The sequence below is a fragment of the Neurospora hispaniola genome (genome assembly GCF_033458365.1).
Source record: "Neurospora hispaniola strain FGSC 10403 chromosome Unknown B0T23scaffold_5, whole genome shotgun sequence".
Taxonomy (NCBI): Eukaryota; Fungi; Ascomycota; class Sordariomycetes; order Sordariales; family Sordariaceae; genus Neurospora; species Neurospora hispaniola.
The window spans coordinates 1,925,973-1,942,310 of NW_026944410.1; the positions used below are offsets into that span (position 1 = coordinate 1,925,973).

At 52.2% G+C, this 16,338-nt stretch overlaps 5 protein-coding genes across 5 annotated transcripts; 3 read left to right on the forward strand and 2 right to left on the reverse strand.

Moving 5' to 3' along the window:
- The first annotated feature begins 196 nt into the window (after positions 1-196).
- B0T23DRAFT_165574 (replication factor RFC1 C terminal domain-containing protein) lies at positions 197-4,071 on the forward strand. Its single transcript, XM_062832807.1, has 5 exons — positions 197-402; positions 465-510; positions 567-608; positions 672-3,365; positions 3,432-4,071. The coding sequence occupies exons 1-5, from the start codon at positions 297-299 to the stop codon at positions 3,802-3,804; spliced, it is 3,261 nt and encodes a 1,086-aa protein (XP_062691796.1). The 5' UTR covers positions 197-296; the 3' UTR covers positions 3,805-4,071.
- A 51-nt stretch (positions 4,072-4,122) lies between these two features.
- B0T23DRAFT_165590 (P-loop containing nucleoside triphosphate hydrolase protein) lies at positions 4,123-9,405 on the reverse strand. Its single transcript, XM_062832808.1, has 5 exons — positions 8,936-9,405; positions 8,835-8,863; positions 8,742-8,784; positions 5,942-8,681; positions 4,123-5,885 (listed from the first exon to the last, which is right to left on the reverse strand). Exons 1-5 carry the CDS (start codon positions 9,218-9,220, stop codon positions 4,339-4,341), a joined length of 4,644 nt encoding a protein of 1,547 aa, XP_062691797.1. The 5' UTR covers positions 9,221-9,405; the 3' UTR covers positions 4,123-4,338.
- Positions 9,406-10,096: 691 nt separating this feature from the next.
- On the forward strand, positions 10,097-12,245 carry B0T23DRAFT_382132 (regulator of chromosome condensation 1/beta-lactamase-inhibitor protein II). The gene is made up of 4 exons (XM_062837309.1): positions 10,097-10,594; positions 10,794-10,922; positions 11,059-11,428; positions 11,524-12,245. Exons 1-4 carry the CDS (start codon positions 10,417-10,419, stop codon positions 12,038-12,040), a joined length of 1,194 nt encoding a protein of 397 aa, XP_062691798.1. The 5' UTR covers positions 10,097-10,416; the 3' UTR covers positions 12,041-12,245.
- B0T23DRAFT_382134 (putative 20S proteasome subunit alpha type 2) lies at positions 12,246-13,932 on the reverse strand. Its single transcript, XM_062837310.1, has 5 exons — positions 13,568-13,932; positions 13,481-13,500; positions 13,331-13,381; positions 12,569-13,195; positions 12,246-12,496 (listed from the first exon to the last, which is right to left on the reverse strand). Exons 1-5 carry the CDS (start codon positions 13,609-13,611, stop codon positions 12,378-12,380), a joined length of 861 nt encoding a protein of 286 aa, XP_062691799.1. The 5' UTR covers positions 13,612-13,932; the 3' UTR covers positions 12,246-12,377.
- Positions 13,933-14,382: 450 nt separating this feature from the next.
- On the forward strand, positions 14,383-15,631 carry B0T23DRAFT_165724 (uncharacterized protein). The gene is made up of 2 exons (XM_062832809.1): positions 14,383-15,353; positions 15,411-15,631. The coding sequence occupies exons 1-2, from the start codon at positions 14,520-14,522 to the stop codon at positions 15,546-15,548; spliced, it is 972 nt and encodes a 323-aa protein (XP_062691800.1). The 5' UTR covers positions 14,383-14,519; the 3' UTR covers positions 15,549-15,631.
- The last annotated feature ends 707 nt before the right edge of the window (positions 15,632-16,338 follow it).

The following is a 16,338-nucleotide window of genomic DNA, read 5'->3' on the forward strand; positions in this document are numbered from 1 at the left end:
TCATCCACTTCACCTTCGCGTCTCACTCATCATTCGGGCAATTGTTGCTTCTTTACAAGGGACAAGAGTCGACCCGTTAGCTCTTTACCCTTCTAGGCCTTTTGTTCAACAACACTTGTTAGGCAGAAGGACAGCTGCCTGGACAACTCAGACACCAAGAAAAAAGTCCCAACTTCCCAACTCCGCCACTATAAGAAGATGCTGGCTGGTGTCATCTGATTGTTACATCTTCCCAACCTTTTGACACATTCAACTTATCATTTTGTATCCTGTGATTTCTTTTCACATACTCCATCATGCCTGCCGACATTCGCTCGTTTTTTGGTCCAAAAGGTGGCGCGCCGCCTGCTAAGCCTGCAACACCAGCACCCAAGAAGGAAGAGGAGAAGAAGGCCCGGGGCAGTAAGCTCGAACCATGATCTCCATTACAAGCTTATCACACTATATTGACAATCTTGTCGCAGGACCAAGAAAGGTAGTTGAGGACAGCGAAGATGACGAGGTTGTTGAGTAAGCTTAGTGAAAAGCATCTCTTCTCAGAACTAGCATCTAACCAGCATGTATAGAGTCAAAAAGCCAACCAAGGCTGCGCCAAAGAAGAAAGTAGCGTAAGTGTTTATGAAACACCTCTCAGTTCCATGTCATCCTATTCCTGCTGACAGACTATCTAGGGAACCCGTAAAAGGAGTTGAAACCGATGCTGCCAAGTACTTTGCAACCTCGAAAACAAAAACAGCTGCTGCGTCCCAGTCAACACCGAAAAAGACACCCGCAAAACCCGAGCCAGAAGAACCAAAAGTGGCGCTTCGAACAAGCCCGCGGAAGAAAGCCACCCCCGCTGCCAAAGCACCAGAGCCTCCCAAGACTACTACAAAGAAGACCTCGATTACGAAGAAACCCACGACGGCCTACAAGAGTTACGACAAGGATGACGATGGCGATGCCTACATGGATGATGAGCACGATGCTGGAGATGACATATTTGCGGCGGAATTCAAGGGTGGCAGCAAGAGGAAAAAGGACGATGACTATGCCGAGGAGGACAGTGATGAGGAGCTCCTCCCCAAGCCCAAGCGAATTGCATCTCGCGCCAAAACAGCAGCCGTAGCCGAGTCTGACGACGAAGACGTCAAGCCTGGACCCAGCAAGTCGAACAAGAAATCTACAACTACTACGGCAGGGAAGCGGAAATCCCCGGTTGTTATAAGTGACGAGGAAGACGAAGAGGAAGAAGAAGTCAAGCCAGCGAAGAAGAAGGGAGCCCCCGCTAAGCCCCGTGCGCCAAGGGCAAAGAAGGATGCGGCGGTTGAAGAACCTGAGGACGTCAAGAAGATCCTCGACAATATCCCAACTATCGAAGCACCAGATGCTCCTCCCAAAGACCCCAACTTCAAGTTTGACTGGAAGACCAAGGCCGCCGGAGCTGGCAATGCGGGCCCACCCCCCATGGCGGGCAGTGCTGAGATTCCTGAAGGTGAAATCGATTGTCTGGCGGGCAAGACATTTGTGTTCACCGGTCTGCTCAAGACGATCGCGCGTGAGGAAGCCCAAGCACTCGTCAAGCGCTATGGTGGCAAGGTCACAGGAGCGCCATCCAGCAAAACCGATTTCGTCGTCCTCGGCGACGATGCAGGACCCAGCAAGCTGAGGAAGATCAAAGAGCATGGGATCAAGACCATTGATGAGGAGGGCTTGTTTTACCTCATCAGGACTATGCCCGCCGGTGGTGGCACCGGAAAGGGGGCGGAGAAGGCCAAGCAGAAGCGGGAGGAGGAAGAGAAGAAGGTGCGTGAAGAGGCCGAGAGGCTAGATCGCGAAGAGAAGGCTCTGCGACTGGCGGCTGAGAAAGAGGCCAAGAAGGCCGCTGCTGCTCGCGGTGTTTCTGGTCCCGTCCCTGCTGCTCTGCCCATACCGTCGTCACAGCTCTGGACAACAAAGTATGCCCCCACGGCGATGAACCAGATCTGCGGCAACAAAGCCAACGTGGAGAAGATACAGAACTGGCTTAAAAACTGGCCCAAGTCTAGAAAGTACAACTTCCAAAAGAGAGGCGCCGATGGTTCAGGTGGATACCGTGCTATTATCATCTCCGGTCCTCCTGGTATCGGCAAGACAACTGCGGCGCATCTTGCTGCCAAGATGGAAGGCTACGACGTGATCGAGAGCAACGCCAGTGACACTCGCAGCAAGAAGCTCATCGAGAACGGTGTTAGTGAGGTCATGACCAACACATCTCTTCTAGGTTTCTTTGGTGGAGATGGTAAGCATGCTGATGCCCGCAAGAAGAAGATTGTTCTCGTCATGGACGAGGTCGACGGTATGTCCGCTGGTGATCGCGGAGGTGTCGGTACTATGGCCAAATTCTGCAAGAAGACCGAGGTGCCGCTCATCTTGATTTGCAACGAGCGCAGATTGCCAAAGATGAAGCCTTTCGATCATGTCGCCTTTGACATCAAGTTTCAGCGCCCCACGGTCGACCAGATCCGCTCGCGTATCATGACCATCTGCCACAGAGAAGGTCTCAAGATCCCGCCACCTGTCGTCAATGCTCTTATCGAAGGTAGCGGTAGGGACATTCGGCAGATCATCAACATGATCTCTACAGCGAAGCTGGATCAGACCACCATGGATTTTGATCAAAGCAAGCAAATGAGCAAGGCATGGGAAAAGCACGTCATCCTCAAGCCTTGGGATATTTGCCAGAAGCTGATCGGCGGTGGCATGTTCGCCCCTTCCAGCACGGCGACTCTGAATGACAAGATCGACCTCTACTTCAATGATCACGAATTCTCCTATCTCATGATCCAGGAGAACTACCTCCGTTCCAGGCCCATGGTCCTGAACCAAAAGGGCTACACTCCAAGGGAACAAAACCTTAAGTACCTCGAACTCGTCGACGAAGCAGCTGAAAGCATCAGCGATGGTGATCTAGTAGACCGCATGATCCACGGCCCCCAGCAACAATGGAGTTTGATGCCCACACACGCCGTCTTCAGTACTGTCCGTCCCTCAAGTCTTATCGCCGGCCAATTCGGCGGACAGGCCCAGTTCACTTCCTGGCTCGGCAACAACAGCAAGTACGGCAAGCTCAACCGCTTCAACCGCGAGATCCACGCCCACATGCGCCTCAAGTCCTCGGGTGACGCCCAAGAAATTCGCCAGCAGTACATGCCTGTGCTGTGGGACAAGCTCGTCAAGCGCCTCGAGGTGGAGGGCAAGGATTGCGTGCCCGAAGTCATCGATCTGATGGATAGCTACTACCTGACGAGAGAAGACTTTGACTCGATCAAGGAGTTGGGATTGGGTCATATGGCGGAGGAGACGGTCAATATTGAGTCGCAGACTAAGGCTGCTTTTACGAGGATGTGAGTTTCTTTCCCCGCCCATTTCCCCACACACCTCAATTTACTAACCATCCCTCCCTTCCACAGGTACAACGCAGCCTCCCACCCCGTCCCCTTCATCAAAGCCAGCAGCGTCCTCGCCCCCAAGAAACTCACCAAAGAGGTGCCCGACCTGGAGGAAGCCATCGAGGAAGACTTTGAGGGCGATGACGCCGGCCTTGGTGATGATGCCGCGGAAGTTGATGAAGATGATGATGTGGATATCACCAAGGATAAGTATATTAAACAGCCCAAGGCGAAGAAGGCTGCCGCTAAGAAAAGTACCGCTGCCGCTAGCAAGAAGAAGGCGGCGGCGAAGACCAAGGATGAGGATATTGTAGATGATGACGAGGATGATGAGGATGTTGGAGCGAAAAAGCCGGCTGCAAGGGGAAGGGGAAGGCCTGCTAAGAAGAAGTGAGTAGAGTCCTTGTAGAGATGTGTGGAATGGGGGATGTATGTGACTTGATAATGGTATAAGGTAGTTAAGGGAGCGTGGTGTGTCTATTTCAAATTTGTCCATGGTTAGGTTGTCAGGTAGTCATGTCATGGTAGGAAAAGGACTGGAGGCATTTGCTATCGGGAATTAATGGAAAGTTGGTAACATGTCGGTATCCTTGTAATCGTCGAGCTATAACGAAAATGGAGTTACATGTCTGACCCGACTCTTGCTCTCATACTTCAAGCGACGTGTCTTATTCGCCAAACGCTACACAGACTGAGAGAAACTCTTCCTTACATTTCAAAAACCAAGCCACTTTCTATACCTGAGGTATCCGCTATCCAAAGACTTTGAAAGTCAGGGTAGGCCAAACTGCTACAAAAGTATCCAGAACGCAGATAAATCCAGGGAAACCTACCTCAACGAAAGACTTGCGAAGATACACTGAGTCGTCACCATCTCTTCATCCGTCTTCCTGTCCGTGACTGGAGTAGAGACTGTCCCTTGACTCTTCTAGTTCATGACTGTATCCCCATCCGCATCACGGCGATCAGAGACCTCTTCCATTTCCCCGCTCTGCCCATCATCCGCGTTGGCGTCTCCGTTCTCCGTGTTATGCCCCTTATCCTCTTTAGCAGCAGCTTTCGCTGCGTTCCATGCCTTCCTTTCCGCCTTAATCACCAAACACCCCTTCTCCGCCGCCCTTACCCTGGCCTCCTCCTTCGTCGCCGCTCCCGTCACGTCAGCCACCTGCTTCCCTCCAACAAAGAGCTTGCACGAAAACACCTCGTCATGTTCCGGAGTATCTTCATATGGCTCCACCGACACCAGCCCATCGTCAACGGCACTCGGCTCATCCTGAAACTCCGTCCCGCTACTGATGATACCCCTCTTGCTAGAGATGATCACAAACTCGGTGCGCGTCGCCCGCTTGTTTGGGGGCGCCAGGATCTGCAGTTCGACATTGGGATGCATCACATGCGCCTTTGTTTTAAGTAAGTGATCCAGCAGAGGCAAGAGGCCCATTTGGGTCAGCACGTGCTCGCATGCTTCCCACGAGCCGGAGTCGACCCACACGGCTCCAATGAGCGATTCGACAATGTCCGAGTAGAACTTCTGGGGGCCCATGCGCGCCAGCAGGGCCCACGGCAGCGTGTTCTGCTTCCAAATCGCATCGCGAATGTCGTCTCTGAGGGCGAGGTAGCGTTCTATGGTGGCGGTCTGGGTGGCTCCGACCTGTGGCGAGTTGTGGCGCATGAACCGCCAGAAGGGCCAATCCTCCTTGTTGGAGACTAGGCTCGCAGGTGTTATCCTGCTTTGGGATGAGGGAAGGAGGCCGAGCGCGTCCAGATTAGTAGGGTCGATCTCGTTGATGTCCGTCTGCATGATGACCCATTCCATGGCCAGGAAAGCCATGATGTCGGCGGTGACGACGGAGGAGAGGTGCTCGTGCATGTCGTTGTGCGCGAGCTCGTTGGGGCCTGTCTCGGCCATGAGACGCTTGACGACGATGACGTCGAGGATGGCGTCGCCGAGGAACTCGAGACGTTCGTAGCAGGATTCGTTGGTACCGAGACCTGCGCAGGACGGGTGCGTCATGGCCTCGATTAGGAGTGACTTTTTGTTAAAAGTGTAGCTCATGGCCTTTTCTAGAGGCTCTAATTGCTTGGAAAGGATGGCATCCTTGGGAGCAAACTCAAAAAGCTGGGCACGACTAAGGCTAATTTCCTGCCACTTGAACTGGCTGGACTTGGGAGTGGGGAGAAGGAGGGCGACGCACTCGAGTGCCTTTGACATGCCCCCGCACATGTATGCGGCGCCGATGAGGGACTCTACAACATCGGCTACCATCTTGGAGCTCATCTGCCGGGTTTCTGCCGATTCCGGGGACTTCATCTCATCCAGATAATCCTCGACAAACTTGGGCCGCCACTTCTTCGAGGCCGCAGAGTTGATGATGTACTCGTCAAGGCCAAAATCGCGAGATGCCCGACAGAGTCGCACGTTGTTCACGAGCTTGTCTTTCCATTGGGAAAGTAACCGTTCATGGTGGTTTGGAACTATGCTATGGTGAGCAGCTGCCGTGAGCGTGAGAGGTCTTGTGAGAAGCACTTACATAATGCCGAAGCAGTGAGGCAGGCGCAGAACTTTAAGATTGTATCGCCGATAAACTCCAATCTTTCGTAGTTGGTCGGGCCTCGAGACCCACTGCTGATGAGTGCGGTCGTAATGAGAGGCAAGTTATCAAGTTGCAGACAACCCAGACGATTGTACATCAGGTCCGCGGCCACTAAACTCATTTCCACTGCCCTTGTGAAAGCTGGGATGACTGCACCCACCTGAGCAAACACGGCCGGGAAGTTATCCATCCGAATCTGTGTGGAGGGAAGGACCTTTCGGTACAGCTTTCCATTCTTCGGAGTCCAACTGTCCTGATCTTGAGCTGCATCAAGTGGAATGAACTGACCCACGGCTTTGCCAATGGGCTTGCAAACCACGTATGGAACGTTCTCTGGAAGGTCTGCATGATCTGTACTTGGCTTGGATATGAGTTCGACCGGTGGCTTGGAGGGCAAGATCTCGGTGACGAAATAGGGCATGTTCCTCCCGTCTACGAGCCTCACAAGAGGAGGCTGAGGGGAGCTTTCATACAGTCGAGGGTCAAACTCAAGAGCTGCAATTCCGTCGACGTCCAGTTTCCTCTGGGTTGATACAAGGCGAATCGGATATTGCCTGCCCTGGATTGGGAATCGATGTGCAAAAGCCATGGCGAGCAAAGCATATGAATGGTCTGGCCCAGCACTGGCTCCTTCTTGTTTGCGGAATTCCTGCATCTCTGGACTGGTGATGAGCGTTAAAGCAGAAGTGGCATTCCACCACAGCTTTAAATGTGCCATGAGAGGAACTGGCACGGGAAGTATAAACTCGAATTCGAGGGGTTTTTCTACACCTGGAACCAGAACTGTCAGGTGACGACTGTATAGGGACGAACTCTCTTGCCAGGCATAAGCTACCTCTGGCCAGGGGTCGAACTGTGTCTTGACCCAAATATGACCCGGATCGTCCCCAAGGTCGGCCAGGAAGTCAGATACCTTTGTAGGCAGCAAATTCTCATTGACTAATCCTGCGTTGTACAGAGCTTTATATGCCTGAAATGAGGCATCCATAATTGCAAGCTTCTCCGACGTCCAAGTCCAAAGACTTTCGTGGCGACGTAAATCAGGGGCAAGAGATGCTGGCAGATGAACAGTTGCCTGGAGCAATGTTCGTCGACCAGGTGATGCTGGGTCCGGACTGACTTGACGAATGACGAAGTACGGTTCCTTCTGAAGATATCGGGATCTTGACGAGACCTTTGCGCAAAAGTGATTGAGATGGGATCTGACATCTCTGATAGTCATGCGAGCGCCAGTACTCTCGACTTCCAGAACCGGATAACTGCCAATTCTCGGATCATCGAGCAACTCGAGTTCTGCGTTTTGACGCATCTCGTCCTCGTACCTCTCTTTCATCAGCCGCTCCAGATTATGCCAGTCCGTTGCGGACTCACCAGAGGCGTTTTGAACCATTAGATAGAGAGTGGAGCTTACCTCTCTTGCCCTTCCGCGACGCTGAATAAAGGATTTGATGTTTGATGGTTCGTCAAAACAAATGACGAGGTTGCAAATGGGAACGTCGATGCCCTCCTCGAGGACACTCGTTGCGACAAGTAGATTGAAGCGGCCTCGGCGAAATCCTTCGAGGGATGTCATGTCCTCCTTTTTGGTCATGTCCATGTGATTCCTCGCCTTTCCTGGCACACTAGCGGTGCCAATCATGGAAGCAGTGCGGTAACGGTCCTTGGTGAGCGGATGGGTGGATATGATATGCGTCACAATGCTGACCATTACCCTCTCCTTGACAAAAACAATACCAACCGGGTCCTGTTGATGGGAAGCAAGGACTTTGAGCAAAGTCTGGACTTTTGGGGAGAGCTGGATGGGCTCTTTTGAAATAGCCGGAATGGGGATAGATCGTAATGCCTCGCCTATGTACCGGTGTTGGGCCGGAGGTTCCCCGCGCTCCAGTTCGGCCAACATATGCGAAACTGTCCTTGTGAGGTAATAGTCCGCCGCCCATGGCCCAATTTCCCGACGCACAAGGAGGGCCCTGTTGTAAACCCCTCTCAATTCTTTCTGGGCGAGCGTGTCCTTCTTGGTAACCATCTGACGAAGCTTCTCCCTAGCCCGTTCAGTGCGTTGTGCTTTGAGCAACAAGACATCTGGGTCCTTGCTTATATCAAGCCTGTGGTATGCTTCTAGGAATCTTGTCATGAGATCGGTTGGTGTTGGCTCGGTACCAGGGCCCTTAGAGTCGCCGTATGAAACAACGAGCATCTCCGGGCGGTTCACGTGTGCAAGAAGCTCTTCTCGATGTATTGTAGGAGTCCTACAGACTGCATCAAGGACTTGTTCAAGCTTCTCAATGTCAGCGAGGTTATTTGACTTCAGCGGGCTTGCCGTAAGACCGAGGATGCTCGGGACTGGTAGACCAGCCTTCTTTGCAGGGAGGTACGCCTCGGTCATCAGTCTGGCAATGGGATGGCTCCCGCTGCAATTGTGTGCTTCATCGATGACAATCAAGCTCAGGGAGTCCAAGCGGACGAAGCTGTGGGCATTTGCATCGAACAAGATCTGGTATGTTGACACCACGATACGAACGTTGAGCAAGACGGCATCCCAGACAGCCTGCTCAGACCAGCTGTCCACCCCATCCTGGCCACAGAGCATTATAGCCTTGACAGAAGGTATTTGTGATTGCAAAACTTGGTGTTGTTGGCGAGCCAGGGCGACCGTTGGCGTCAGGAACCAGATTCGCTAGAAAAAAAAATGTTAGGCATTGGTTCGAAGAGAAAATGCCGGAAGGGTTTGACGAACTTTGTCACTTTGTTCGAGCTCTCTGGCTATGCGAAGTACGGCACTTGAAAAGTATTAGCAAGAATATCCCGTAGTGGATTCTAGACCACTTACACCTGAGTCTTGCCACTGCCAGTGTCCATCTGCAACCATCACTCGGTTAGAGAAGAGCCAAGAAGGGGCAAGGGTATGATGAAAGAGAAGGTATATCATACAGCCACGATGATGTTCTGCTTGAGGCTTGCTTCGAACATTTCTAGTTGATAAGCCCTCGCGGTCAAGGCAGCAGGGGTTGACACTTGATCGGTTAGCTCTTCAGATGGCTCTTTAGATGGCTCCTCAGATGGCTCCTCTAGAGCATTTTGATAGAGTTCCTTCAAGTCAAGGGGCTCGTCAAGAGTACTCTCGAACGACTCCTCCTCGCCGTCTGGGTCCTGGGAACTATCATCGCGATCGACATCCATCTCGACCGGGTTGTCTTTCCTAGGGTCCTGATCCATGGTGGCCGAGGAAACAACAGTAGTAGCTTGCTTGTAGGCGTAAGAGCAGGAGTGGAAGTTTCGCTTAGAGAGTCGGGGTATGCCGAATGAAGGATGATAGATATAGCTAGTCGGTGAATATATATGTGATACGCTGCCTTTCGGGAACACGAAGAATTGTGGGCATGAAGATGCCGAAACCGAAGATATTGTCGCTGGTGGTGGTGGTGGTGGTGGAGGAGGAGGAGGATGAAGAGAAGCTATTGAAGAAAACTCGAAACGGCCCTTACAGGCCAGCAACCTTCAACTAGAGCCGTCTAGGGTAGAAACGAGTCCAGACCGGAGAGGAAGTTGAAGGTTGGGTTGCGCTCGAGATAGTTGGAAGGTGGACATGTTCTTTGCAAAGTTGGGCATCTGGCTTCAAGCTGTGTCACAGTGGGTGCGTGCGTGCCAGCCGCAATCGACTTCGAGCCTGTTTCTCATGCACGAGGCCTACAGTCCGAGAAGATGCTGGAGGTTTTCTTCCAAGGCCGGAGTTGAATCCTTTGAAGTCCTGTCCTCCCACATCGACTAGGAGTAGTGTAGTAAGATGTTTGAAAAGAAGTCAGTTGTAATGTCACACTACAGTTTTGAGTGTAAACGAACGAATGGCAGGAAAGAGAAATGAAAGTAGTGTCCAAAGGCCCTAATTAATTGTTAGTGTAACAGCAGTGTTGGGCGCAGTTATCGTACCACCACCCTTGAAAAGGAAAGAACTGGACGCTGTGGGCAGCTACTTCAACTTCACGGTCCACAACAGAAGAATCCATGGATGGCTTCCATGAGGACGGCAAGAACCCGCCACCTCGACAGGAAGTGGGAAAGGTTGATTTGATATTCTAGGAGTTTAGGTAGGTAGGTAGCCAGAGTAGGCACAAATCTCTCCCATTGCACTCTCCTCCGATATGGACATTACCTAATTGTCTTGAGCTTTCGCTCGAACCCTCGACAAGCACTGCCAATGATGGGAGGGGGTTACATAAACAAACATCGATAGAGATCCATCCCTTTGTGCATTGAATTCGGACCTCGTGCATCACGCAATCCATCTTCGAAATCGGCATCCATTCATCCGCCAACTTCCTTAAACCGGTCTTTGACGTGGACATCACAATATCGATACAATACAGTGTATCTGCGTAGTTTTACTTGGATCGTCTTGGTTTCTTCCAATAATCATGAAGCCACACGGGACAATGGAGTTGTATGCAGCTGGAGCCAACCATTCGTTGCAGCTACATTTTGCAAAACAAGAACATATATACCAAGGCGACGCTGACGACCTTTGGGAATTCACTTGCTTGTTTCGCCATAGAGACATTCATACCATTCGAAGCTTTGGTTCGCATACTATCGGTAAGTAATTTGGTATTTGTCAGTGATCCACAAGTGACTGGAAATATGCTTCTTTCAGACGGCACGGACATACGAGTTTCTTCATCTCTAGAAACGCAATGAGACAATCCCTTCACACATACGTGTTGTCTGGAATAATACACTTTCGACCACATGTATCGTTATACATCGCTGACCAGGAATCTATGAATCCCAACAGTTTACCAAAAGAGGAACAACAGATTCATCGCAAGAGCAGGCCGCGTCCCACGGGACCACAACGCCCTACGCTTCGTGGATGAGAACATCTACAGAACCTTCGCCAAGGCGAACAACGAACATGTAGCAGGTACATACATCTGATGATTCCCTCTCCTACCCAGAGTCCCCCGTTGCTCTTTGTATCCCAACATCCCCTGATCACCACCGATATTTTGCCCATTGCCATTGACTACCGACTGACCCAACCACAAACGACAAAACAGTTTACAATTCCGAAACAGCCACGATCACCGAATACGCCACTCTCAGTGACCTCCTCCGAGACCTAGGGTTCCACTACAGACAGAAGCACGAGTTGTGGGAAGATGAGCTGGTAAAAGAAGAGAGAGACCAAAACCGCAGGCCCTCGTCAAAAGAACAATTCGCCTGTGACTATGAGCACTATCATGCTTATCACCAAGTGATTCCTCGACCAACTGAGATCAGCAAGGTTGCTTACACCGGGTTTCCCGACATCGCCCAGCTACTTGCTCACTCGACCGGTTTCGCGGCCCTTTCTTCGACAGGGGAGGTGTACACGTGGGGTGATGAGCGGTTTGTTGGGTGCTTGGGGAGGGAGGTTAGCGATGAGTGGTATGTTTTCTTTCCTTGTGTCCTCTCCACCCCTTCCGTCTCATGCATTCCCTACCTCACTCGTACTAACAACACAAACCCAACACGGCATATAGCCCAGCTCAGTACCCCTCCCCCGTACCCCTCCTCTCCCAACTTCCCACCGGCCCCGTTCGGCACCTCTCCATCAGCCCTACCTCCTCTTTGCTCGCCTGCCTGACAGCCGGCAACGACCTCTACATCTGGGGGGATCCCAGACAGCTACCCCCTTCTCTTCAAACACTTTTCTTCGACGAACGGCGTGCCGACGACGATGGGCACGATTACAACGACGGTCCGGTCCCTGTGGTAATCACCGACACGGACGGGAACGAGGTGGATTGTATCGTGGACGTGGCTGTGGGCACCGAACACATGATAGCGCTGACGGACCAAGGGGAGGTGTATGTGATTGGGGAAAATTGGTGTGGTCAGTTGGGACTGGGAGAGGAGATTAAATGGGTGACCAAATGGGAGAAAGTACCTTTGTCGCTGGACGATGGAGGTGGCGGGACTAAAAAGGAAATCAAGGCGGTCGCGGCAGGCCCCTGGGCGAGTTTCTTGATTGTTGGTGAGGAGGAGAAGCGCATGTGAAGTCTGTTGAGATGAGTTTTGTCATGGGTACCAAAGCGTGGCGTTGTGAAATTACTGCTTGGCTTGAGTTGCTTTGCTGAAAGAGCGAAACATCGATTCTTGCACAATGATCCCGCTTTTGGCCTCACACACAATACCTTTGCCTGCTCTTACTAAACACTAATTGGGACGCGAGGTTTCACTCACCAATGGTCCAGATCTGCCTAGGTAGTCATGAAAGGGCTCTCTATTCCCGGGTCTCCTTTCTATTGTACAAGGAACTTGCTGTAATGGTCATTCATTAAGATACGCTCATGTGCCTATTTACCTGCCTGCTTCTACTTCCTGCTTTGCAACATCATAGGTTCGTCAGGTAATCCTCAATCTCCTGGGGAGAGAGTTTCCTGAAGCGGGGGCCCTTTGCTCCCTCGACACCCTCGACGCCAAGGAGGTGGTCCGCCGGTGGTCCGACGATGCCTGTGTGTGCAAACATGTTAGCAAATCCAGTGTCAATAAAACAAGTGCATCCGTATCCATCGCAAAACATACCAATCTCAATGGTATCACCGTTCATCTCTCCCTCAATCGTCTCCTTCAGCGTCAACAGCGCAATGTGCACCGCATCCTCGAGCTCCAAGCCCTCGGTATACCTCTTCTCCAAAAAGGTCTTGGCCGTCGTGGCGTTCTTGCCAATGGCCGTCGCCTTCCAAGGGAAATAACTGCCCGAGGGGTCGACCTGGTACAGCATGGGACCGCCCTTCAGGATGCCGCCCGTCTTGCCCGTCGCCTTCTTCTTGGTCTCGCCATCGTCAGCCACCATCTCGTCCTTGCTCTTTTGCTCCTCCAGCTCGTCCTCGGGCAAAATACCCTCGTCCCAGCCGGCGATCAGCAGCGAGACACCATAAGGGCGGACACCTCCGGACTGCGTGGCCTCTTGCATGACGCGCGCAACGTCTTGCACCAATATCCGCGTCGGCGGGTACTCGTTGTAGATGCGCTTGTAGCCCGTGTGCGAAACCTTGCGCGCGCGGTCGACAAGCACGCGGTAGTCGGGGCCCATGCCGCTGTAGACCATGCCGATGTTGGGCGTGATGAGGCTGATCTTGGAGAGGGAGGAGGGGTCGGCGAGGGGTGAGGAGGACTTCTTTTCGGTGGCGAGGACGATACCGTTGGTGGCTATGGTGAGTAGTTAGTATTGGAAACTGATAAGCGAGCGCGGAAGAGTATAGGGTGTAATAGTCGATGGAGGTGACGAGTGCTGGAGGTGACCATGGTGGTGATGGTGTATGTGGTGGGGGAGGGGGAGCTTACCCTTGATGCCGAGAGCTGTTACACCCTGGTTGACAGCATTAAGGGCATATTCTGAGAAACAGTCAGCATGATAAGGTCGGGATCGTATTGGCGCAAGGATGTGAGGTCGCTAGTTGGAAGATGAAGTTGGTTTGGGTTGAGGCGACTGACCGATCTGGACCAGCTTGCCGCTGCGCAAGTGTTAGCAGCTATCACCATCACCACCACATCAAAGCGACTATGACGACGGGAGCTTACCTGGGCGAGAACGTAGTGAGCGAGAAGGAGTATCTGTCCGCCATTTTGTGCCTTTATTTCCAAATCTTTCTGCTGGTAGTTTTGCGGGTGGGTTTGCGACGGGCTTTGGCTCTTTGAAATGCAGTGTTTAATGTTTTGGTTGTCGACGGAGGAGTGGCAGACCAGGCAGGTAGAGAGCTGTTGTCGTTTGGCTGCAAGCTTGAGTGAGGTTCCAGAGTTCCCACCACAGGCTGTCACTGTTCAAGGCCCAGGCACGGGGAAGTTGCGCGTCGAACTGGAGCTGGAACCACTGCCAGCAACTGGACTCAGCCTGAAAGAGCTCGGACCATTTGAGCCTCAAGGCAGGCACTTCCCGTACGCTGTTGTGCTGCTGTTGCTGATAGCGCGGCAGGCAACGGCAAAGTAGGAGCTAGCTACCTAGCTCTGCGACCCCACACATGGTCGCTGGTGACAGTAATTACCCTAGTCCGAAATGGGAAAGGTCAGAAACCCCCAGTGTTTCTTTTGCTCTCTTAACATTTTGCAACCCCATCAGATATTTTTCACATTTTCCTCTTCCACTTTTCTGTTTGAGAAACACCATGGCGACATGCGTTTTGAACTGTCGCACTCTGTGCCACGAAGTCGGAAGCTATCACAGGTGTGATAGAAGCCGGTTGAGGTATGTTGCGAAATGATGATGCCCACTCTTTCTTCAGCGGGCAGTGCTGTCCCGAGGCTTGAGCTGGACACGCTGGGGTTAAGAGCGAGTGGTCAAGTTCAATTGGCAAGGCAATTTGACCACATTGCTGCTTCCACCTTTTCGTTCCGAGATGTTCTCTGGACTTCTCGCTATTTAACAATCCGGATCCCCCGTCACCCCATCACCCCGTACACTTCTACCATATCATCATCCTCTTTTTGATTTTGCAGCACTGTTCCCGGAAGTATCATCAGCCTTGCAGGGTAAAACATGGACTTTGGATCAACAAATTGGTCATGGCCTTCGGGCACAGACCCGAACGGCCATCCAAACAGCAGCGCGCAAGCCTCATCAACCCACGAGACACCGCACAGCTCATCATCAGGTTCATCAGCATCAAAGCCGAGCTCTCAGCAGCAGCCAAAACAGCGAGCCTACAAACCCCGCACTTGCCGCATCTGCTTGGAAGTAGTCCAGCCCACCACCGAGATTGACGAGTCATTTGCGGCTCGCTTCACCTCAAGAGCACGCGTCCGATACTATTCAGAGGATCCGGAGCTGGGCCGGTTGATCAGCCCTTGTAGATGCAAAGGCACCCAAAAATACGTCCACGAAGGTTGCCTTCAGCAATGGAGGCAAGCGTCGCCTTTGTCTGACCGGAACTTTTGGCAGTGTCCTACCTGCAGATTCGAGTACCGGCTGGAGAGACTGAGATGGGGCCGCTGGTTGACGAGTACGACGGGAAGCGTGGTGCTCACCGGGGTGGTGTTCATCTTGGCCGTGTTTGTGTTGGGCTTTGTTGCCGACCCCATCATCAACCTTTGGGTCGACCCTTGGGGAAGCGTGGTGGAGACGATTCACGATGTCATCTCAGATGTCGAGGCTATGCGCCCGGTTGACGATGAACCGACGACTTGGTCTTTCCATTTTCTCAAGGGATTGCTCTCGCTTGGCTTGCTTGGGTTCTTGAAGACTTTCATTGCCATGTCGCCGTGGCAGTGGTTTAACATTCGTAGTACAGTAGGTGGACGTCGCAGGGGCAGAGACAGAGTTGAGTCGGTCAACTGGATGCTTGTGATGATTGGCGTTCTCACATTTCTTGTGGTAAGTTATACCCCTTTCTTGATAACATACCAGACAGCTTGCTAACAAAAGGAGCAGGCAGCATGGAAGTTCGTCCGTCACTTCAGCGCGAGAGTCCTTGAAAAGGCCCGCGACAGAGTTGTTGACATACAAGAGGATGAAGATGCCGATGACGAGGACGACGCAGTGGACGACGAGACGAGGAAAGATAAGTAAACGAGTATTCAATCCGAGCTGCTTTTGTTTATCCCACGTCCCTTCGCCCACAACGCCACGTCCGCTGTCGCCATAGCCTACCCCCAAAACCGCTTGCACACTCTTAAGTTGTCACTGGCTCCTGCTTCCATGTCGTGGCAACTAGTCTGTGTGCAAAGATCGAGCTTCATTGTCGCCCTGAGAAGAAGGCGTCTTGTCTGCTTCTCGTTTGGGACTGGCATGGAGCGCCAATCCGAGCCTTACTGGACTGGGTTCTTTGGAGCCTTTTCCATCTTTCGCTACTCCTCACGCCTTCGGGTGGATATCCACTTGCTTTCGGGCAGACATGTCTTTGGGCGCATGCTTTCGAGTGTGCACTATGCCGTCGGACGGATGGGAGAAGGGAGTTTGCTGTCTTTCGAGATTGGAACATGCCATTGAGATACCTGGGGTTTGTCTAATGATGATGGCCGGATGAGGTCCTGATACTTCAGCGAAGCGTTTAAAAATCAAGCACGCGTTGCTTTAGCAATCAGCGTTGGTTACAATGAAACAAGCTACTTTATATAAGATATCCAGATACGCCCTGCGTAATGTGAAGTCAACAGCTATCAGACGGGACCAAGAGGTAGGTAGGTAGGTGACGATGCAGTTCAATTCCAACTTGGCGGGAGTGAGCACCTTGTTGGACTTGAGGGCTGCCCTGTGCCAGAGTGGGGCTCAAGGACCCTTATCGGTGCATGGGATCCAACGCCTCCAACGTCTACTTGTATCACAGGCAGTGATGACACCTGGCAACGGTCTTCTTCAG

Bases quoted from the DNA above. Each gene is read 5' to 3' on its own strand.
- B0T23DRAFT_165574 (XM_062832807.1), top strand. From the start codon at position 297: ATGCCTGCCGACATTCGCTCGTTTTTTGGTCCAAAAGGTGGCGCGCCG. The intron at 511-566 runs GTAAGCTTAGTG...CAGCATGTATAG, and splicing joins GAAGATGACGAGGTTGTTGA to AGTCAAAAAGCCAACCAAGG. The intron at 609-671 runs GTAAGTGTTTAT...CAGACTATCTAG, and splicing joins GCGCCAAAGAAGAAAGTAGC to GGAACCCGTAAAAGGAGTTG.
- B0T23DRAFT_165590 (XM_062832808.1), bottom strand. From the start codon at position 9,220: ATGGATCAGGACCCTAGGAAAGACAACCCGGTCGAGATGGATGTCGAT. The intron at 8,864-8,935 runs GTATGATATACC...TGATGGTTGCAG, and splicing joins AGCAGAACATCATCGTGGCT to ATGGACACTGGCAGTGGCAA. The intron at 8,785-8,834 runs GTAAGTGGTCTA...ATACTTTTCAAG, and splicing joins GGCAGTGGCAAGACTCAGGT to TGCCGTACTTCGCATAGCCA.
- B0T23DRAFT_382132 (XM_062837309.1), top strand. From the start codon at position 10,417: ATGAAGCCACACGGGACAATGGAGTTGTATGCAGCTGGAGCCAACCAT. The intron at 10,595-10,793 runs GTAAGTAATTTG...GAATCCCAACAG, and splicing joins CTTTGGTTCGCATACTATCG to TTTACCAAAAGAGGAACAAC. The intron at 11,429-11,523 runs GTATGTTTTCTT...CACGGCATATAG, and splicing joins AGGGAGGTTAGCGATGAGTG to CCCAGCTCAGTACCCCTCCC.
- B0T23DRAFT_382134 (XM_062837310.1), bottom strand. From the start codon at position 13,611: ATGGCGGACAGATACTCCTTCTCGCTCACTACGTTCTCGCCCAG. The intron at 13,196-13,330 runs GTAAGCTCCCCC...TACTCACCATAG, and splicing joins AACAGCTCTCGGCATCAAGG to CCACCAACGGTATCGTCCTC. The intron at 12,497-12,568 runs GTATGTTTTGCG...TTGCACACACAG, and splicing joins CGGTGATACCATTGAGATTG to GCATCGTCGGACCACCGGCG.
- B0T23DRAFT_165724 (XM_062832809.1), top strand. From the start codon at position 14,520: ATGGACTTTGGATCAACAAATTGGTCATGGCCTTCGGGCACAGACCCG. The intron at 15,354-15,410 runs GTAAGTTATACC...CAAAAGGAGCAG, and splicing joins GCGTTCTCACATTTCTTGTG to GCAGCATGGAAGTTCGTCCG.